The sequence below is a fragment of the Lithobates pipiens genome, unplaced genomic scaffold (genome assembly GCF_037356315.1).
Source record: "Lithobates pipiens isolate NorthernLeopardFrog02 unplaced genomic scaffold, aLitPip1_a1.2 Scaffold_23, whole genome shotgun sequence".
Lineage (NCBI taxonomy): Eukaryota > Metazoa > Chordata > Amphibia > Anura > Ranidae > Lithobates > Lithobates pipiens.
In genome coordinates, this window is record NW_027507785.1 from 6,551,331 (window position 1) to 6,574,722 (window position 23,392).

A 23,392-nucleotide genomic window follows, 5' to 3' on the forward strand; every position below is an offset into this window, starting at 1 on the left:
TCAAATCACCTGTGCAAAATAATGGAAAGCCTGAAAACATGACCTGTTAGTGGGCCATGAGGACTGGAATTGAGAAACACTGGTCTACTGTAACCTTTCTCAACCGTTTTACCCCAGAGGAACCCTTGAAATAATTTTCAGGTTTCAGGGAACCTCAGCTAAGATTAATTCACTCAGGGTCTGTGGGAATAATGCAAACTAGAGTGGTTATCAGTGGGAAGAATGTTCCTTACATTGGTGATCAGTGGGAAGAATGTTCCTTACATTGGTGATCAGTGGAAGAATGTTCCTTACATTGGTGATCAGTGGGAAGAATGTTCCTTACATTGGTGATCAGTGGGAAGAATGTTCCTTACATTGGTGATCAGTGGGAAGAATGTTCCTTACATTGGTGATCAGTGGGAAGAATGTTCCTTACATTGGTGATCAGTGAGAAGAATGTCCCTTACATTGGTGATCAGTGAGAAGAATGTTCCTTACATTGGTGATCAGTGAGAAGAATGTTCCTTACATTGGTGATCAGTGAGAAGAATGTCCCTTACATTGGTGATCAGTGAGAAGAATGTTCCTTACATTGGTGATCAGTGAGAAGAATGTCCCTTACATTGGTGATCAGTGAGAAGAATGTTCCTTACATTGGTGATCAGTGAGAAGAATGTTCCTTACATTGGTGATCAGTGGGAAGAATGTCCCTTACATTGGTGATCAGTGAGAAGAATGTCCCTTACATTGGTGATCAGTGAGAAGAATGTTCCTTACATTGGTGATCAGTGGAAGAATGTTCCTTACATTGGTGATCAGTGAGAAGAATGTTCCTTACATTGGTGATCAGTGGGAAGAATGTCCCTTACATTGGTGATCAGTGAGAAGAAGTTCCTTACATTGGTGATCAGTGAGAAAATTGTTCCTTACATTGGTGATCAGTGAGAAGAATGTCCCTTACATTGGTGATCAGTGAGAAAATTGTTCCTTACATTGGTGATCAGTGGGAAGAATGTTCCTTACCATTGGTGATCAGTGGGAAGAATGTTCCTTACATTGGTGATCAGTGGGAAGAATGTTCCTTACATTGGTGATCAGTGGGAAGAATGTTCCTTACATTGGTGATCAGTGGGAAGAATGTTCCTTACATTGGTGATCAGTAGGGATGAGCCGAACACCCCCCGGTCGGTTCGCACCAGAACTTGCGAACGACCCCCGCGTTCGTTACGAACGTTAGAACCCCATTGAAGTCTATGGGACTCGAACGTTTGAAATGGAAAGTGCTAATTTTAACGGCTAATATGCAAGATAGTGTCCTAAAAAGGGTTTGGGGACCTGGCTCCTGCCTCAGGGGACATGGGTCAATGCAAAAAAAAAGTTTTAAAAACGTCCGTTTTGGCGGGAGCACTGATTTTAATGACGATTAAAGTGAAAAAAAAAAGTGAAATATTCCTTTTAAATATGGTGCCTGGGGGGTGTCTGTAGGATGCCTGTGAAGTGCCACGTGTTTCCCGTGTTTAGAACAGTCCCTGCACAAAATGACATTAAACGGAAATAACATCATTGAAAAACTGCTTGCGGTTTTAATGTTATATCTGGTTCCTGCAATATGGTTGAAAATCATTGAGAAACATGGCATGGGTAGCCCTCCCTGCCCATTACCAGCCTATTTGGATCTTGTACGCATATTAAGGGGAACCCCGTACCCATATTAAAAAAAGGAAATGCGTGTGGCCCCCAGGCCCTATATACTCAGAACAGCAGTATACAGGCGGTGCAAACAAGACAGGGACTGTGTAGGTTTGTTGTGTTAAGTTGAATCTGTTTGTCATTTTCAACCGGTACATTTTTAAAGTGTAGCTCCAGTCAAAAAAACTATTTTTAAGCTTTTTGGAAAACATAGGGAAGGGTTATCACCCCTGTATAATTTGTTTTGTCGTCCATCTTTTTTCATCTCACTTGCTGCTGTCTCCTTGCGTTTGCAAGTAGGAGATGTTTGTAAGTTGGATGTTTGAAAGTAGGGGCCTGCCCTATATTATAGCGGTATGTACTGGGTACAGAGCACGCAGACAGCACGCACTATCTCCTAACACTACTGACTGCAAGCTCTATTATTAACCACTTGACCACTGGGCACTTAAACACCCTTAATAACCAGACCAATTTTCAGCTTTTGGTGCCCTCACATTTTGAATGACAATTACTCAGTCATGCAACACTGGACCTATATGAAATGTTTGTCCTTTTTTTCACACAAATAGAGCTTTCTTTTGGTGGTATTTAATCACCTCTCAGTTTTTTTTATTTTTTGTGCTATAAAAGAAAAAAGACCGGAAATTCTGCGAAAAAATGAATTTTTCTTTGTTTCTGTTATAAAATTTAGCAGATTAGTAATTTTTTCTTCATACATTTTTTTTTACTGGTTACATGTTTTGAGTTGCAGAGGAGGTCTAGGACTAGAATTATTGCTCTCGCTCTAACGTTCTCGGCGATACCTCACATGTGTGGTTTGAACACCGTTTTCATATGTGGGCGGGGCTTACGCATGCGTTCGCTTCTGCATGCGAGCACATGGGGACATGGGCGCTTTAATTTTTTTTTTTATTATTGTTCATTTTACATTATTTATTTTAGTTTGACATTTTTTTCCCCAAAAATATATTTTTGATCACTTTTATTCCTATTACAAGGAATGTAAACATCCCTTGTAATAGGAATATGGGGTGACAGGTCCTCTTTACAGTGAAATCTGGGGGTCAGTATGACCCCACATCTCACCTCTAGGCTGGGAAGCCTGAAATAAAAAATAAAAAAAAGATTCTGGCTTTGATCGTACTGGCGAGTTGGTAGAAGCACCGGAGGGGAGGGCGGTGAGGGGTGGGGGGCGTCTATGGCTGGGTATTTCAGGGTATCACCAAGTATGGCTGGGTATTTCAGGGTATCACCGAGTATGGCTGGGTATCTCCGAGTATGGCTGGGTATCTCCGAGTATGGCTGGGTATCTCCGAGTATGGCTGGGTATGGCAATTTATGGCAGGGTATTGCAGAGTATTGGCGGGGTATTGGCGGGGTACTACAGAGTAATAGCAGGGTACTGCAGAGTATTGGGGAGTACTACAGAGTAATGGCAGGGTACTGCAGAGTAAAGGCAGGGTACTGCAGAGTAATGGCAGGGTACTGCAGTGTATGCACTGGTATTGCAGAGTATTGGCGGGGTATTGGCGGGGTACTACAGAGTAATAGCAGGGTACTGCAGAGTATTGGGGAGTACTACAGAGTAATGGCAGGGTACTGCAGAGTAAAGGCAGGGTACTGCAGAGTAAAGGCAGGGTACTGCAGAGTAAAGGCAGGGTACTGCAGAGTAAAGGCAGGGTACTGCAGAGTAAAGGCAGGGTACTGCAGAGTAAAGGCAGGGTACTGCAGAGTAATGGCAGGGTACTGCACTGCAGAGTAATGGCGGGGTACTGAAGAGTAATGGCAGGGTACTGCAGAGTAATGGGGGTTACTGCAGAGTAATGGGGGTTACTGCAGAGTAATGGGGGTTACTGCAGAGTAATGGGGGTTACTGCAGAGTAATGGGGGTTACTGCAGAGTAATGGGGGTTACTGCAGAGTAATGGGGGGTACTGCAGAGTAATGGCAGGGTACTGCAGAGTATGCACTGGTATTGCAGAGTATTGGCAGGGAATTGAGGGGTTAAATTCGGTGAGCAGCGATGTGGGCACTGCAGATGCAGCCCACATCGCTGCTGACACCGATCTCTTTCCCCTCCGCTGTACCGATCGGTACAGAGAGGGGAGGGAGGAACCGGCGTCATAACATGACGCCGGTTTGTTTACAAGTGATCACTCCGTCATTTGTCGGAGCGATCACGTGGTAAACGGCCGCGACGAGCGGCCGTTTACCGTGATCCGTGCTGCGCCGGGTCCTGTGGACCCGGCGGTCACGGATGCTCTCGAGTGCGCACCCCAGGGGGCGCGCGAGAGCAGAATTCTGGGAGGCCGTTAATTAACGGCCTCTCAGAGTTAAACAACCCCCCTGAAGCCGTTAATCGGCAATGGGCAGTTGTTAAGTGGTTAAAGATAGATCACTAGCTATATAGGTGAGGTGAATATAGTGGTGTATACTGCGGTCAGGGCACAGACAACAACCACTACACAAGAGCAAGATAGGAAATCAGCCAAAAACGATTGGTGTGTAACTGTGTTGAAGGTACACAGAACACCCACTGCTTCAGATTCCAACACACTACACGAGGCCGCCTCAAAGGCAGCCTTATATAGTGTGGGGCGTGCACTACACAGCCTGAGCTATGATTGGCCACAGGCAGGATGCCTGTGGCCAATCATGGCTCTCCTCGCTGCTGGCGCTGCGATTGGCCAAGCATGCGGGGTCACAGTGCATGCTTGGCCAATCATGAGCCAGCAATGCACTGCACCATCGCAGTGCATTGTGGTCCGCGCGCGCCACACGAATTTTGACGCGAACGGACCAAGAGTTCGGATTTCGCCGAACGCCCGAACAGCCAATGTTCGAGTCGAACGTACGTTCGACTCGAACACGAAGCTCATCCCTAGTGATCAGTGAGAAGAATGTTCCTTACATTGGTGATCAGTGGGAAGAATGTTCCTTACATTGGTGATCAGTGAGAAGAATGTTCCTTACATTGGTGATCAGTGAGAAGAATGTTCCTTACATTGGTGATCAGTGAGAAGAATGTTCCTTACATTGGTGATCAGTGGGAAGAATGTACCTTACATTGGTGATCAGTGAGAAGAATGTTCCTTACATTGGTGATCAGTGGGAAGAATGCTCCTTACATTGGTGATCAGTGAGAAGAATGTTCCTTACATTGGTGATCAGTGAGAAGAATGTTCCTTACATTGGTGATCAGTGGGAAGAATGTACCTTACATTGGTGATCAGTGAGAAGAATGTTCCTTACATTGGTGATCAGTGGGAAGAATGTTCCTTACATTGGTGATCAGTGAGAAGAATGTTCCTTACATTGGTGATCAGTGAGAAGAATGCTCCTTACATTGGTGATCAGTGAGAAGAATGTTCCTTACATTGGTGGTCAGTGAGAAGAATGTTCCTTACATTGGTGATCAGTGATAAGAATGTTCCTTACATTGGTGATCAGTGGGAAGAATGTTCCTTACATTGGTGATCAGTGGGAAGAATGTTCCTTACATTGGTGATCAGTGGGAAGAATGTTCCTTACATTGGTGATCAGTGAGAAGAATGTTCCTTACATTGGTGATCAGTGGGAAGAATGTTCCTTACATTGGTGATCAGTGAGAAGAATGTTCCTTACATTGGTGATCAGTGGGAAGAATGTTCCTTACATTGGTGATCAGTGAGAAGAATGTTCCTTACATTGGTGGTCAGTGAGAAGAATGTTCCTTACATTGGTGATCAGTGGGAAGAATGTCCCTTACATTGGTGGTCAGTGAGAAGAATGTTCCTTACATTGGTGATCAGTGAGAAGAATGTTCCTTACATTGGTGATCAGTGAGAAGAATGTTCCTTACATTGGTGATCAGTGGGGAGAATGTTCCTTACATTGGTGATCAGTGGGGAGAATGTTCCTTACATTGGTGATCAGTGAGAAGAATGTTCCTTACATTGGTGATCAGTGAGAAGAATGTTCCTTACATTGGTGATCAGTGAGAAGAATGTTCCTTACGATGGTGATCAGTGAGAAGAATGTTCCTTACGATGGTGATCAGTGGAAAGAATGTTCCTTACATTGGTGATCAGTGAGAAGAATGTCCCTTACGATGGTGATCAGTGGAAAGAATGTTCCTTACATTGGTGGTCAGTGAGAAGAATGTCCCTTACATTGGTGGTCAGTGAGAAGAATGTTCCTTACATTGGTGATCAGTAGGAAGAATGTTCCTTACATTGGTGATCAGTGAGAAGAATGTTCCTTACATTGGTGATCAGTGGGAAGAATGTTCCTTACATTGGTGATCAGTGGGAAGAATGTTCCTTACATTGGGGATCAGTGAGAAGAATGTTCCTTACATTGGTGATCAGTGGGAAGAATGTTCCTTACATTGGTGATCAGTGGGAAGAATGTTCCTTACATTGGTGGTCAGTGAGAAGAATGTCCCTTACATTGGTGATCAGTGGGAAGAATGTCCCTTACATTGGTGATCAGTGAGAAGAATGTTCCTTACATTGGTGATCAGTGAGAAGAATGTTCCTTACATTGGTGATCAGTGAGAAGAATGTTCCTTACATTGGTGGTCAGTGGGAAGAATGTTCCTTACATTGGTGGTCAGTGGGAAGAATGTTCCTTACATTGGTGATCAGTGGGAAGAATGTCCCTTACATTGGTGATCAGTGAGAAGAATGTTCCTTACATTGGTGATCAGTGAGAAGAATGTTCCTTACATTGGTGATCAGTGAGAAGAATGTTCCTTACATTGGTGGTCAGTGGGAAGAATGTTCCTTACATTGGTGATCAGTGAGAAGAATGTTCCTTACATTGGTGATCAGTGAGAAGAATGTTCCTTACATTGGTGATCAGTGAGAAGAATGTTCCTTACATTGGTGATCAGTGAGAAGAATGTTCCTTACATTGGTGATCAGTGAGAAGAATGTTCCTTACATTGGTGATCAGTGGGAAGAATGTTCCTTACATTGGTGATCAGTGAGAAGAATGTTCCTTACATTGGTGATCAGTGAGAAGAAGGTTCCTTACATTGGTGATCAGTGAGAAGAATGTTCCTTACATTGGTGATCAGTGGGAAGAATGTTCCTTACATTGGTGATCAGTGGGAAGAATGTCCCTTACATTGGTGATCAGTGAGAAGAATGTTCCTTACATTGGTGATCAGTGAGAAGAATGTCCCTTACATTGGTGATCAGTGAGAAGAATGTTCCTTACATTGGTGATCAGTGAGAAGAATGTTCCTTACATTGGTGATCAGTGGGAAGAATGTTCCTTACATTGGTGATCAGTGGGAAGAATGTTCCTTACATTGGTGATCAGTGAGAAGAATGTTCCTTACATTGGTGATCAGTGAGAAGAATGTTCCTTACATTGGTGATCAGTGGGAAGAATGTCCCTTACATTGGTGATCAGTGAGAAGAATGTTCCTTACATTGGTGATCAGTGAGAAGAATGTTCCTTACATTGGTGATCAGTGAGAAGAATGTTCCTTACATTGGTGATCAGTGAGAAGAATGTTCCTTACATTGGTGATCAGTGGGAAGAATGTTCCTTACATTGGTGATCAGTGAGAAGAATGTTCCTTACATTGGTGATCAGTGAGAAGAATGTTCCTTACATTGGTGATCAGTGGGAAGAATGTTCCTTACATAGTAGGTGAGGTTGGGGAAAAAAAAAAAGTCCATCAAGTCCAACCTATGTGTGTGATTACATGTCAGTATTACATTGTATATCCCTGTATGTTACGGTCGTTGGGGTGCTTATCTAATAGTTTTTTGATATTACTGATGCCCCCCACTGAGACCACGGCCTGTGGAAGGGAATTCCACATCCTTGCCGCTCTTACAGTAAAGAACCCTCTACGTAGTTCAAGGTTAAACCTCTTTTATTCTAATTTTGATAAGTGGCCACGAGTCTTGTTAAAATTGCTTCCACTAAAAAGTCTTCTCCCTATTGTGGGGTCACCAGTGCCGTATTTGTAAATTGAAATCACATCCCCTCTCAAGCGTCTCTTCTCCAGAGAGAATAAGTTCAGAGCTCGCAACCTTTCCTCATAACCAATATCCTCCAGACCCTTTATTAGCTTTGTTGCCCTTCTTTGTACTCTCTCCATTTCCAGTACATCCTTTCTGAGGACTGGTGCCCAGAACTGGACAGTATACTCCAGGTGCGGCCAGACCAGAGTCTTGTAGAGCGGGAGAATTATAGTTTTATCTCTGGAGTTGATCCCCTTTTTAATGCCAATATTCTGTTTGCTTTGTTAGCAGCAGCTTGGCATTGTATGCCACTGCTGAGCCCATCTACTAGGACCCCCAGGTGGTCTACTAGGACCCTTACATTGGTGGTCAGTTGGGTGGATGCTCCTCACATTAGTGGTGAGTGTAGAAATGAAAATCTGGTCATCATGCAAGAACGATTTTTAAAAAGGTACTTACCAAAATCCCAAGAGCAATAATCCTGCAGGAATTCTTTGTCAGCGTCTCCTCCGCTCTGGCAGGCGGCACACGGGAGCTCTGCGGAACAGAAGACACGATTACACTAAGTGGACAGAGACTCCTCTTTCTGAGATTACAGTGATTTCTCTGGGTCTCAACTCTGCGTATTTGAAAGAAGATGAAGCATATCTGAAACCCTAGGTTGTCTAAATTAGAGACGTGCACACTGAAATATTTCGTTTCGGAATTTCGTTTTCGTCTGAAAAATAAATTTATTTAGTTACTCCCGAAATTCGTTTTTTTTTAATTTATTTTGTTTCGTTAAAAAATGCATTAGTCTGAAAATCCGAAATAATTAAGAATCTGTCATTGAATGTTTATGGTGTCTGTCGAATGTTCTAAGAAGATTCGACGGAGCAGGTAAACTGTGCGACGCCGCAATCGCACATTTCCGGTCGAAAAGTTCCACCTACAAGCTATAGTATAATTCTAATGTTGTAGGACACTGATTAATAATTAATAAATATAATTATTACTAATCAAGCAACATTAGAATTCTTCTATAGCCTATGGGGAGAGCATTTGACCATAAATGTCCGCTCGCGCCGACTGCTTCGTCGAATCTTCACGTCAAATCTTTTCTCTCTATGTCGAATAAATCTTGGACTAAAAGAGTTAGGTTAGGCACATTCGACCTTTTTTGCTATTGTTTCTATAATGTCAAATCTTTTCTATGTCGAATCTTTTCTCTCTATATCGAATAATCTTGGAATAATAGAGTTAGGTTAGGCACATTCGACCTTTTTTTGCTATGGTCTCTATAATGATAAATACATATCACAATAAGGGCGTCCTTGACGAATTCTCCACAAAAGGGAGTTGAATCAATGGCGCATAGGGGTCTCCTCTACTAGTTTCGCGGGACGAGCCGCTTCTTCAGGAGGATATCTATACAGAACATAATAAATGATATATAGCAATTAAACAAAAGCTAATTATCATAAATTGAGTCATTGATATTGTTACAATATCAATGACTAATTTTATGATAATTTGCTTTTGTTTGTTAATTGCTATATATCATTTATTATGTTCTGTATAGATATCCTCCTGAAGAAGCGGCTCGTCCCGCGAAACTAGTAGCAGAGACCCCTATGCGCCATTGATTCGAACTCCCTTTTGTGGAGAATTCGTCAAGGACGCCCTTATTGTGATAGGTCTTTATTTGTATTTTAAATGGGTGGGGTTTGTCATTTTCCTTTTTTCTATATGTTTATTAAACAAGATGACATTTTAATTGTTATTGTTTTCTTTAAAAGTACTGATATAGTCCAATTTTCACCATTTTTTGGTTTGGGACTGCTTAGAGGGCTAGCATGAGCAACTATCCCTAGCACTCCCATACCAACCTTTTCTTCAATATTATGACTTGTGGATGATTGGGTTAGGCACATTCGACCTTTTTTCCTATGGTCTCTATAATGTGAAATCTTGTCGAATGTTTTCTCTCTATGTCAAATCTTTTCTCTGTCGAATCTTTTCTCTGTCGAATCTTTTCTCTGTCGAATCTTTTCTCTCTATGTCGAATAATCTTGGACTAATAGAGTTAGGTTAGGCACATTCAACCTTTTTTGCTATGGTCTCTATAATGTCGAATCTTTTCTCTCTCCGTCAAATCTTTTCTCTCTCTGTAGAATAATCTTGGGACTAATAGAGCTAAGGTTAGGCACGTTCGACCACAGGTTCGATGGACACAGATCGCTATTGTCAGCATCATGTCGAATCTCCTATCTACATCGAACTGTTGTCACAATGAAAAAGAAAATAAAGCATTTGTTTATGTCGGATCTTTGGGTTTTCGGATTCTGCGCGTTCGTTGTCGTTTGTTAAAACGCTAACGAAAATACCCGAAATTCGGATGAAAATGCATTCGGACGAAGACGAATGCACATGCCTATCGTCTATAGACGTGTACAGAGGCGAGAAAAATGTGGTCCAAAACCTTTTAAAAATGCAAAATTTGTCATTTCACTATGAATAGAGCAAGAAAGGGTCCTGCCTGGCTTTTATTGCCACCTGAGTCCATGTTGGAGACATTTACCTTGACTTCCCGTTAAGACCAAAGTGATGGGAAACCTCACCAGTGGGGTCACAGAAAAAAAAAAAAAAAAATTAAATAATAAAAAAAAAAAAAACACCACATTTTTATTACTACGAAGGTGCAAAGAGGCGATCCAGATGTTTAAGTATGAACTCCCTCTAGTGGCCAATTTAAAATCTCTATATCTATTAAAAAAATAAAAAAAGTATGGGGAAAAAAAAAAAAAAGTTCATAAAAACGTAGTTTTTTATTATTATTTTTTTTTTTTTTTTAATATACTAAATTATAGGCTTATGAAGGAATTGGGTAAGTGAGGTAGGAGCGTGGGGTTCCTCCTCAAAATTCATACTGGACCCCAAGGGTCAGGTATAAAAATGTAGGGGGACCCCAAAACTTTATTTTTATTTGGAGGTCTCCCTTGGCATCCATAGTACACCCTCATCAAGGATAAGTTATCTAGTTTCAGGGGGGGGAACCCTATGCTTTTTTTTTTTTGTGTGTGAAAGGAGGTTCCCTGTAAAAAAAAAAAAAAAAATAAAAAAAAAATAAAAATAATAATATATATATATATTTTTTTTTTACAGGGAACCTCCTTTCACACAGAGTCTGCAAAGAGTCTGAGATTTTTTACACATATATATATATATATATATATATATATATATATATATATATATATATATATATATATATATATATATATATATATATATATATATATATATATATATATATATATATATATATATATATATATATATATATATATATATTTATTTATTTTATTTATAAATCAGACTCTTTGCATTTTAATGTTGACTTTTTAAAAACGCGTGTCCCCTCCAAACTGTATTTTTAAACATTTTTTTTTTTGGGGGGGGGGTTTTCTACATGTCCAGGGCCATGACCCCATGGCATTTTTTTTTTGACAATTCTCTGCCGGAAAAAGGCCATTACTGTTTGCCGGACCCACCACCGACCGAACCTAAGTACATTGGGCTCATCCATTCAGACATCAATCGGAGGAGGAACCTTAGCCAGTGACACATGCTGGGAATTATATACCGATCTGCTCCCCATTTAGACCTGCAATTATAGTATCTGGCAGAGGGAAGCCTTCCAGTGTGGACTTCCTTGGGGTCTCTTGAATGTCACCTGGCAAAATGGTAAAAGCTTCAAAGGCAGCTGATACTGGAAGATCACAATCTCACACAATAAGCCATGCCATCAGGGACACCACCTTTACCGTGACCATCAAGCACTATGGCACATTTTGCATGGCCAACTTTCTGTAGCCCACAGAATTCTGCTCTACAACGAAACGGCTGGTTGGTTGCATGTGCTCCTCAAGCCAAAGGTTTTCAGTCCTTTCCCGGTTAAGTTAAATTATAGGTCATCGTACTGGGGACCTCCAGACCCAAGTCCTGACCATTGATGATCAGGGTTCACCTACCTTCTTTCACCAAAAGTGGCTTCTCATCCACGCCAGCAGGGGGCACACACAGCTCGTTGCCCTCAGGGAACTGGGTGCAGTTAAACATTTCAGGCCATGGGAAGCCAAAGGCAGCCATGACGGGTGTGCAGCCGTCGCGGACCTCCTCACAGAGGGATCTGCAGGGGTGGATGGCCTCCTCCAGGTCGCTCAGACAGACGGGGGCGAAGAGCGAGCACAGGAACTTCTTGGTGTCAGCGTGGCACTGCTTGGTGAGAAGAGGCACCCAGGATCCGGCCTGCTGCAGAACCTCTTTCATGGTGTCGTGGCCGAGCAGGTTGGGCAGACGCATCTCTCCGTAGCCCACTGCATGGCACAGCGTCATGCTGCTGGGGATTTGCTTGCAGCTGCTCTTGCGGGTGCTCAGCTGGGTGAGAATGAAGGGGAAGGCGCCGGCTGGGTGAAGATGGACCCCAATGCCCAAGAGGACCCCGATGCACTGGAGTAGCCACATGATCATCTCTGGAGTGTTATAGAGGACACAATTCTAGATGGACTAAAAGAGAGAGAAACAAAAGTCAGAAATCCGTAGGCCTTCGTATATTACCTAAAGCAGGGGTCTTCAAACTACGGCCCTCCAGTTGTTCAGGAACTACAATTCCCATCATGCCCAGTCATGTCTGTGAATATCAGAGTTTTACAATGCCTTATGGGATGTGTAGTTTTGCAACAGCTGGAGGGCCGTAGTTTGAGGATCCCTGACCTAAAGGAATAAAAAAAGGGTCCATCAGGTCCATCAAAACCGGATCTCAGGGGTCACCTAGTGAGGGTTGGGTAAGAGTTTATTCACCCTGGAAGATGGACCCCGTACGTTGTCTCATAACAACATTATTGGAAGCCCAGTGAAATGAGCAGAACTCCACCCCAATAAACAACACTGCGGTATATGTCAAAGCTATATAAAATGTGTAATAATAATAGTACTGTGGGGGGACATTAGAGTGTAAGCTCCTCTGGTGCAGAGACTGATGTGAATGGCTCAGTGTTCTCTGTACAGCACTGCGGTATATGTCAGAGCTATATAAATGTATAAGAATAATAATAGTGTGACTGTGGGGGGACATTAGAGTGTAAGCTCCTCTGGTACAGCACTACGGTATATGTCAGAGCATTAGACATTAGAGTGTAAGCTCCTCTGGTACAGCACTGCGGTATATGTCAGAGCATTAGAGTGTAAGCTCCTCTGGTACAGAGACTGATGTGAATGGCTCAGTGTTCTCTGTACAGCACTGCGGTATATGTCAGAGCTATATAAATGTATAAGAATAATAATAGTGTGACTGTGGGGGGACATTAGAGTGTAAGCTCCTCTGGTACAGCACTACGGTATATGTCAGAGCATTAGACATTAGAGTGTAAGCTCCTCTGGTACAGCACTGCGGTATATGTCAGAGCATTAGAGTGTAAGCTCCTCTGGTGCAGAGACTGATGTGACTGGCTCAGTGTTCTCTGTACAGCACTGCGGTATACGTCAGAGCTATATAAATGTGTAATAATAATAGTGTGCGACTGTGAGGGGGAGATTAGAGTGTAAGCTCCTCTGGTGCAGAGACTGATGTGACTGGCTCCGTGTTCTCTGTACAGCACTGCGGTAAATGTCAGAGCTATGTAAATGTATAAGAATAATAATAGTGTGACTGTGGGGGGACAATAGAGTGTAAGCTCCTCTGGTACAGCACTGCGGTATATGTCAGAGCATTAGACATTAGAGTGTAAGCTCCTCTGGTACAGCACTGCGGTATATGTCAGAGCATTAGAGTGTAAGCTCCTCTGGTACAGAGACTGATGTGACTGGCTCAGTGATCTCTGTACAGCACTGCGGTATATGTCAGAGCTATATAAATGTATAATAATAACGTGACTGTGGGGAGACATTAGAGTGTAAGCTCCTCTGGTACAGAGACTGATGTGACTGGCTCAGTGTTCTCTGTACAGCACTGCGGTATATGTCAGAATTCAATAAATATATAACTGGTGAGTATATAGACAGGCAATGAAGATGGTTGCCTCGCTCATTGCTCCATCATGACAATGCTAACTAAATTTGGAGTGCTTATGAAATGCTTTGTCTTCCAATTAAATATAGCAAAAGGCGGCTAAAACCAGACAAAATTGGAAAACAGACAAAAAAAAACCCCAAACAAACAAAACAATTAAAAGTGGTTTATAAGCAATAAGATCTTTAAAAAAAATAAAAAATAGAATTTTTCACGAAATTTGTCCCATGCAGGAATCAGGCCCCTCCCAAACAGCCCCTGTTGGTTAAATAGCGGCGAGCCATATAGCCAAATATGGCTTTGTCTGTCACTCCTCTATAAAGTGCCAACCTACTAAGTAATAAAAGGGCACAGATTACAATCTAAAGTAGTGGAATAATATGTAAGACGGGTGAAATAAAGGCTGGTCTCTGAGGACTGTACTGAAGAGAGACCAGTCCTTAGTGGTCAGGGGTCAAGTCCTGGGAAAAAAAAAAAAAAAGTGTGGGAACTCCCACCCAAGATCCACTCCCCCACCAAAAAATAAATAAATGATACGCTCATATGCACGAACACTTCAAAAGTGGTATTTTTCATCCAATGTTCGTATTGTGTGTATGAAGCTTAACTGTTAGTACATAAAAAGAAAACATTACTCAATAAACATAAATACGGTAATTCTCTGAATAATCAGCATTCATTCAATTGTGCTTCCATGGAATGTGAACATCATGTTCTGATCTTTATTGGGGAATTTTATTTTGTATATAGAGTGTTTATGTGGTGAGTTTACACTTTTCATTGAACAGAGTTTGGATAACACAGGGTTAAATGGAAAGGTCATAAATGAACTGCTCATTATCTGGACAGAATGCTTGGGGAGATAGGGATGTGTTCCTGCTTAGGAGATGTATGTTAGCTTGGGGGGCTGCAAACTCTGCAGGGGCTCCAACACACACTGGCTGCTATTCCAACCCTTCACATATTTCCACATAAACTTCCCTCCTGCCATTAAACTTTGCCAGGTATTGTGCCCAGCTTACCACCCCAAACTGATGTTCCTCCCTCAGCTCACCTCTCTCCCTGCATGTCCTGTGAGCAGAATAGCTGATCTACCCGTCAGCTAGACCTAGACCTGATCTACCCGTCAGCTAGCTGTGATTGACAGGTATATCAAAACGGAAGCTGTCATGGGGCCCCCTACTGGCAATGCCTAAATGGTCAGGTGGGCGGCACTTACTATTGTGAGCTGTGTCGGCGGCTGCTGGTGTAGCACCTGCCACACATCTCGCATACTTCAAAGTCTTGCAGGACACGGCTGCTAACGGGAACTGAGTTCCTGTTGTGGAAAAAGTACAGGAACTCCGTTCCCATGCATTCCCGCAGGACTTGAGCCCTGCTAATGGTGTACCCCAAGGCTCCGTACAAGGTCCCGTTCTATTTAATCTGCTTGTGATGTACCTGAAGGTTTGGTGGGTTAGACAAGTCATTGTGCTGATGACACCAACGTGTCCCATGGAAAATGATTTGGTATTGCTGGAAGATTGGGAGAAGCAATGCAATCTGAAAATCATCATTTCTAAGTGCATTTGCAATCTGCATTATATCCCTAGGAGGGGTCACCAGCTGGAGGAAGGAGGTCCAAATTCCTCTATATAGATCTTTATATCACTAGAGGGGTCACCAGCAGGAAGAAGGAGGTCCTGATTCCTCTATATAGATCTTTATATCCCTAGAGGGGTCACCAGCAGGAGGAAGGAGGTCCTGATTCCTCTATATAGATCTTTATATCACTAGAGGGGTCACCAGCAGGAAGAAGGAGGTCCTGATTCCTCTATATAGATCTTTATATCCCTAGAGGGGTCACCAGCAGGAGGAAGGAGGTCCTGATTCCTCTATATAGATCTTTATATCACTAGAGGGGTCACCAGCAGGAGGAAGGAGGTCCTGATTCCTCTATATAGATCTTTATATCCCTAGAGGGGTCCCCAGCAGGAAGAAGGAGGTCCTGATTCCTCTATATAGATCTTTATATCCCTAGAGGGGTCACCAGCAGGAGGAAGGAGGTCCTGATTCCTATAGATCCTTCTTATCACTAGAAGGATCACCACCAGACAAGACGGAGGTCCTGATTTCTCTATCTAGATCTTTCTGTCACTAGAGGGGTCACCAGCAGGAATAAGGAGGTCCTGATTCCTACAGATCTTTCTCATCACTCAAGGGGTCACCAGAAGGAGGTCCTGATTCCTCTATATAGATGTTTATATCATTAGAGGGATCACCAGAAGGAGGAAGGAGGTTCTGATTTCTCTATATAGATCTTTATATCACTAGAAGGGTCACCAGCAGAAAGGAGGAGGTCCTGATTCCTATAGCTCTTTCTCATCACTAGAGGGGTCACCACCAGACAAGAAGGAGGTCCTGATTTCTCTATATAGATCTTTATATCACTAGAGGGGTCACCAGCAGGAGGAAGGAAGTCCTGATTCCTCCATATAGATCTTTATATCACTAGAGGGATCACCAGCCGAAAGTTTAAATAATATTCTCTGGAGGTTAGTTTTGATCAAAAGAGTAGTTGATGCTTGGAACAGACTTCCAGCAGAGGTAGCGAGCAAGTGAACACGGCTCGAACGCTCATTGATCTACACCATACAAAAAGATGCAGACTGGATGGACCCCCTTGGTCACCTTCTGCTCGTTTCTCTGAAATAAAGACCTTAATCTAAAAACATAAAGAGTTGTTTGGTGGTCACCATGCACCGGGTGACCCTCTACCTCCAACTCCAAAGCCACCACCGTGCAATGGACTTACCTTGCGCAGGTTTTTGCGAGCAGACGGCGAACTCCCAAGGAGAGCAGGCTCTGGCAGGAACGTCTGGATAGGTATGTGTCGTGTCTTGAATGTTCAGCTGCTGGAATGGGGGGGGGGGGGGAATGTAAAAAAAAAAAAAAAAAACCTCCAGCCAATAATTAGAGCAGGTCTCTCTCTCGGCTCTCCGGCTGGGGCTGTGTTTTGCCCGCAGGCACAGTACACAAACTCCCCTCGGATTAGTATCATAAATTTCCAGGCGTGGCGATAATTCAATAAAAAAAAAAAATAAAAAAAAAAAGCACCACCAGCAGACGGAGTCCTGAAAAGGTCTCTTGTGCAAAAAAAAAAAAAAAAAAAAAAACCCCACACACAAAAAACGAGCTGACTCGGTGTTTATTCTATGGAGCGAGTCCTTCGGTTTGAAGAGTTAAGTCCTCGCAGATTTGTTTTGTGTTAGCAGAACAAGACTCGGCACGCAGGCAGACCCAGATCTTGGATTTGAAATTGGAATTCACCGACTTGACGAAGGTGGAGAACATGGGTCCCCACCGGCGTCAGGGCGAAGGCCCTATACCACCCAGGGAGAACGGGCCGAAATGTGCCCCCCCCCCCTCCCCCTATGAGCTCTGAATTCATTTAGCAGCATAGGTTGCAGGTTCTGCCCTTTTTTTGTCTGCCAACACCCCGGCCTCGGCCCTGGATCCTATAAAAAAGAAAAAAAAGACAGCTGTGCAGCACCTATAAAAGCCACTATTTAGGGTGCTATGAAAGCATGACGAAGCAGAGGAGAGATGCTAAAAAAAGGACAGCGCCATGTTTGTTCAGGCATCATCCAGGGTCACCATCGACTTCACAAAGCAAGATTCTGACTCAGAGAAGATACAATCACGTAAATCCAAGTGACTTGCTACAAAGTTACAATGTTGCAGTCTGATCACTGGGGGGGAGAAGGGAGACTGAGGAAATGCTTCCTCCTGCCTGCAGCAGACTGCTGACATCATCTCAGCTTGGAACTGGAGCTCAAGGGTGGCTTTTTAATTAAAAAAATAAAATAAAAATCTGCAGTGCTGTACAGAGAACAATGAGCCAGTCATATCCATCTCTGTACCAGAGGAGCTTACACTCTAATGTCCTCCCTAGTCACACTATTATTATACATTTATATAGCTCTGACATATACCGCAGGGCTGTACAGAGAACACTGGGCCAGTCACAGATCTCTGTAGCAGAGGAGCTTACACTCTAATGTCCCCCATCCAGTCGCACGCTATTATTATTATACATTTATATAGCTCTGACATATACCGCAGTGCTGTACGGAAGACATTGAGCCAGTCACATCAGTCTCTGCTCCCCATAGTGTAGAAGGCTTTGGAGTTCCTCCTCACTGGGGGATATCGGAGGTCATCGTTTCCGTGGCTTCAGAGGCACCAACCATGAAGTATGGGGTCTCCCATCTGTTGCAGGTGACAATCACTTTGCTGTACAACCAGCAGTGTGTGCCCCCAGACTTCACCTCCTCCAACTTCCAGAAGACCTCCCGACCATGGAGGACCTACAAGTCCTGAACACCCAGCAAACATCTATGAAAAGGGTCACCTCACTCAAAACTGAGAGAAGACCCCCCGACAGTCTCTTGTATATCTCAGGGAGTCCATTGGTGAGATCTCTCCCCAGGAATGAAAGTGATGGGAGCTCATCTGTTTGCTGGTAAATTTGAGGCGCCATTAAGAATGAATTACACCACAACACACCTGCTGGTACAGAGTGCGTTCTCATGCTTGGTGGGGACACCTTCCTTCCTCATAAACACACAGGAAGATCCGACCAATACTTTGTATCATAATGGCTTTGATTGCTCTCCCCTTCCCTATACACTGATCTGAACTTCTGGAGGACTCAGATCTCTTCTTCATAGATTTGTATCTTCCCACCATTTGCAGACAGGAAATGTTCTGTGTGCCAATCGCAACACAGCTCGCCATCTGCCCCCCCGCAACACAGCTCGCCGCCTGCCCCCCCCCGCAACACAGCTCGCCGCCTGCCCACCCCCCGCAACACAGCTCGACGCCTGCCCCCCCCCGCAACGCAGCTCGCCATCTGCCCCCCCCCGCAACGCAGCTCGCCATCTGCCCCCCCGCAACGCAGCTCGCCGCCTGCCCCCCCGCAACGCAGCTCACCGCCTGCCCCCCCCCCCGCAACGCAGCTCACCGCCTGCCCCCCCCGCAACGCAGCTCACCGCCTGCCCCGCACAACACAGCTCGCCGCCTGCCCCCCCGCAACGCAGCTCGCCGCCTGCCCCCCCCCGCAATGCAGCTCACCGCCTGCCCCCCACAACACAGCTCGCCACCTGCCCCCCCCGCAACGCAGCTCACCGCCTGCCCCTCCCGCAACGCAGCTCACCGCCTGCCCCGCACAACACAGCTCGCCGCCTGCCCCCCCCCCGCAATGCAGCTCACCGCCTGCCCCCCACAACACAGCTCGCCGCCTGCCCCCCCCGCAACGCAGCTCACCGCCTGCCCCTCCCGCAACGCAGCTCACCGCCTGCCCCTCCCGCAACGCAGCTCACCGCCTGCCCCGCACAACACAGCTCGCCGCCTGCCCCGCACAACACAGCTCGCCGCCTGCCCCCCCCCGCAATGCAGCTCACCGCCTGCTCCCCACAACACAGCTCGCCGCCTGCCCCCCCCCGCAACGCAGCTCACCGCCTGCCCCCCCCGCAACGCAGCTCACCGCCTGCCCCCCCCCCCGCAATGCAGCTCACCGCCTGCCCCCCACAACACAGCTTGCCGCCTGCCCCCCCCGCAACGCAGCTCACCGCCTGCCCCGCACAACACAGCTCGCCGCCTGCCCCCCCGCAACGCAGCTCGCCGCCTGCCCCCCCCCGCAATGCAGCTCACCGCCTGCCCCCCACAACACAGCTCGCCGCCTGCCCCCCCCGCAACGCAGCTCACCGCCTGCCCCTCCCGCAACGCAGCTCACCGCCTGCCCCGCACAACACAGCTCGCCGCCTGCCCCCCCGCAACGCAGCTCGCCGCCTGCCCCCCCCCCGCAATGCAGCTCACCGCCTGCCCCCCACAACACAGCTCGCCGCCTGCCCCCCCCGCAACGCAGCTCACCGCCTGCCCCTCCCGCAACGCAGCTCACCGCCTGCCCCTCCCGCAACGCAGCTCACCGCCTGCCCCGCACAACACAGCTCGCCGCCTGCCCCGCACAACACAGCTCGCCGCCTGCCCCCCCCCCCGCAATGCAGCTCACCGCCTGCTCCCCACAACACAGCTCGCCGCCTGCCCCCCCCGCAACGCAGCTCACCGCCTGCCCCCCCCCGCAACGCAGCTCACCGCCTGCCCCCCCGCAACGCAGCTCACCGCCTGCCCCCCCCCGCAATGCAGCTCACCGCCTGCCCCCCACAACACAGCTTGCCGCCTGCCCCCCCCGCAACGCAGCTCGCCGCCTCTCCCCCATAAGGCAGCTCACCGCCTGTCTGTCCCCAGAAGACATCTCACCGTCTGTGTGCATATCGCTGTTAGTGATTCAATATTCATGAAATCTTCTCGGAATCCCCCTCTGTAGCCATTATTGGTTTCAGAGAAAAAAAAAGGTCCCCCCAGGATCTCTGGGATATCCAACACCAACAATATTCACCACACCCACTAACCCTTCACCTGTTGACACTAATCCACTGACAACCAGCAGGAGGGGCCCCGATGTGTCTGCCCAAGCACTATAACATTGCCCTCGGAGTGTTTTATTACTCAGCATGTAGCATTTATCATCACAAGCTGGCAATACACTGTACAATCTGGTTGTACAATCTCCTTTAGATTTACCAAAACTGTGCAATTAGAGTTGCCACCTCATCCCTTTAAACCCGAACACATATGAATTACACGGGTTCTGTGGCTAATTAAATGCAAATAACGCAACAACTGCGTTTAATTACCATCTTAATCAGCCACAGAACCCGTGTAGTTCATATGTGCTCGGGTTTAAAAGGATGAGGTGTCAACTCTATGTGCAATAGGAGGACACACCTGAACAATCCAATCAATGTCTATTCAATCAGACAGACCCTGACCCTATATAGGAGATGGAAGATCTAAAGGGGATTGTACAATCAGATTGTATATGTATAGTGTATGATCAGCTTCTAACTATCTCTAACAACAAACGTTTTTTTCACTTATGGTGCTGTAGGGAAATGTAGGACTGACCTTTTCAATTTTTCTATTAGCTATGTCTTTTCATTTCCTGTCCTGTATTCACAACAGGAACCGAGAGTAAATTCCTCCAAAGTGATAGAAAAGAGGGAAGATTTACCCTCACTTCCTGTCCTGGTATCCCCATTGGAAGACTTAACCTCACTTCCAGTCCTGGTGTCCCCATTGAAAGACTTACCCTCGCTCCCTGTCTTGATTTGCCCATTGGAAGACTTACCCTCACTTCCTGTCCTGGTATCCCCATTGGAAGACTTACTTTCACTTCCAGTCCTGGTGTCCCTATTGAAAGATTTACCCTCACTCCCTGTCTTGATATGCCCATTGGAAGACTTACTCTCACTTCCTGTCCTGGTGTACCCATTGGACAATTTACCATCACTTCCTGTCTTGATATGCCCATTGGAAGACTTACCCTCACTTCCTGTCCTGGTGTCCCCATTGAAAGACTTAGCCTCACTTCCTGTCCTGGTATCCTAATTGAAAGACTTAGCCTCACTTCCTGTCCTGATACCTCGCTTGGAAGACTTACTCTCACCTCCTGTCCTGGTGTCCCCATTGAAAGGCTTACCCTCACTTCCTTTCCTGATATCCCCATTGGAAGACTTACCCTCACTTCCTGTCCTTGTATCCCTATTGAAAGACTTACCCTCACTTCCTATCCTAATGTCCCCATTCAAAGACTTACCCTCACTTCCTGTCCCGGTGTCGCCATTGGAAGATTTCCCCTCACTTCCTGTCCTGATATCCCCATTGGAAGACTTACCCTTACTTCCTCTCCTGGTGTACCCCTTGAAAGACTTTTCCTGTCCTGGTATCCCTATTGAAAGATTTACCCTCACTTCCTGTCCTAATGTCCCCATTCAAAGACTTACCCTCACTTCCTATCCTGATACCTCGATTGGAAGACTTACTCTCACCTCCTGTCCTGGTATCCCCATTGGAAGACTTACCTTCACTTCCTGTCCTGTTATCTCCATTGGAAGGCTTACCCTCACTTCCTGTCCTGGTATCCCCATTGGAAGACTTACCCTCACTTCCTGTCCCGGTATCCCCAATGGAAGACTTACCCTCAGTTCCTGTCCTGATATCCCCATTGGAAGACTTACCCTCACTTCCTGTCCTGGTATCCCCATTGGAAGACTTACCCTGCCATGGTGTCCCCACTGGACGACATACCCTCACTTCCAAGCTTGGTGTCCCCACTGGAAAATTTCCCCTTGCTTCCTGTCCTGGTATCCCCATTGGAAGGCTTACCCTCATTTTCTGATGTGCTATCCCCATTGGAAGATTTACCCTCACTTCCTGTCTTGGTGTTTCCATTGCAAAGTTTCCTCTTACATCAAATCCTGCTGTTCCCATTTGAAAATGTCCGCTCAGGTGTCCCCTTTGGAAGATTTTTTTTCTCATTTCCTTCCCTGCTATCCCTATTGGAAGCATTCCCTTCACTTCTGGTCTTGGTGTCTCCGTTGGTAGATTTCCCCTTACATGCTGTCCTAGGGTCCCCACTGAAAATGTTTCCGTCACTTGTCCTGATGTCCCCAATTGAATATTTCCTCTAGCTTCCTTTCCTGTTATCTCAATTAGAATATTTCCTGTCTCCCGGTCTCGCCATTGGAAGATTTCCCCCTCACTTCCTGTCCTGGTGTCCTCATTAGAAGATATTTCCTCACTTTCTGTCCTGGGGTCCCCATTGGAAGATTTCCCCTCATTTCCTGTCCCGGTGTCCTCACTGGACACTTTCTTTCCTATGCCTCCTCTCCTGGGCTGAAATGGCTTCCTCTGATTTCACCGCACACTTAGAGCTTCTCACCATGTGCATTAGAAGCTGCAGCAAGTCAGAAAGAACCCGCCTCATTTCCTGTCTGGAGGAAGTCCAACATCACCCGGGTGCTCAACCTGTGGCCCTCCAGCTGTTGCGGAACTACAAATCCCATCATGCCTCTGGTTTTGGGAGTCATGCTTGTAGCTATCGGCCTTGCAATGCCTTATGGGACTTGTAGTTCTACAACAGCACTTTCCTCCGCAGCTTTTCTAGACAATGCTGTACATTGTGATGTCATACCTGTATCCAGGGAGATGGGTGGAGATAATGACAGGTCCACTTTATGATGAGCTGTAAACCCATATAAAAGGACGGGGCGGTGGGGATAACGATCTCCTCGGCACTCCGGTGACTTCAAAGTAGGACCTGCAGGTAGATGAGGACAGGAAGTCATTGAGTGGATTGTTTTATGGCTCCACCCAGAATTGGGCGATGAATGTGGAGGTTTCTGGAATTCACATAATACTCGAGGAAAGTGACTGGACGGGGGCCACAGGACAACCTATTCCAAAGAGCGCCCCCTACCCACCCTAAACTAGGAACTCAATCGCAACACCACTCATAATGGGCACAGCGGGTGTGCAGACCCGGGAACTCAGCACAGGGATGGTGGGAACTCCTCATAATGGGCAAAGCAGGTGTACAGACCCGGGAACTCAGCACAGGGATGGTGGGAACCCCTCATAATGGGCACAGCAGGTGTGCAGACCCGGGAACTCAGCACAGGGATGGTGGGAACCTCATAGTGGGCACAGCGGGTGTACAGACCCGGGAACTCAGCACAGGGATGGTGGGTACCCCTAATAATGGGCACAGCGGGTGTACAGACCTGGGAACTCAGCACAGGGATGGTGGGAACCCCTCATAA

General features: G+C 45.9%; 1 protein-coding gene across 3 annotated transcripts in view; it reads right to left on the reverse strand.

Annotated features, from left to right (window-relative positions):
* Positions 1 to 22,881, reverse strand: part of LOC143927176 (secreted frizzled-related protein 2-like) — a 32,369-nt gene extending 9,488 nt beyond the window's left edge. The window contains exons 1-3 of one of the 3 annotated variants that reach the window (XM_077451130.1): positions 22,765 to 22,881; positions 11,653 to 12,187; positions 8,099 to 8,176 (exon numbers count right to left, since the gene is read on the reverse strand). In XM_077451130.1, the coding sequence (XP_077307256.1) occupies positions 8,099 to 8,176; positions 11,653 to 12,151 (577 nt within the window). In that variant the 5' untranslated portion in view covers positions 12,152 to 12,187; positions 22,765 to 22,881. Of the gene's footprint in view, positions 1 to 8,098; positions 8,177 to 11,652; positions 12,188 to 16,482; positions 16,584 to 19,988; positions 20,033 to 22,764 lie in introns of those variants that run through there. The other 2 variants (XM_077451131.1, XM_077451129.1) reach the window with 2 other exon arrangements.
* Positions 22,882 to 23,392: the final 511 nt, after the last annotated feature.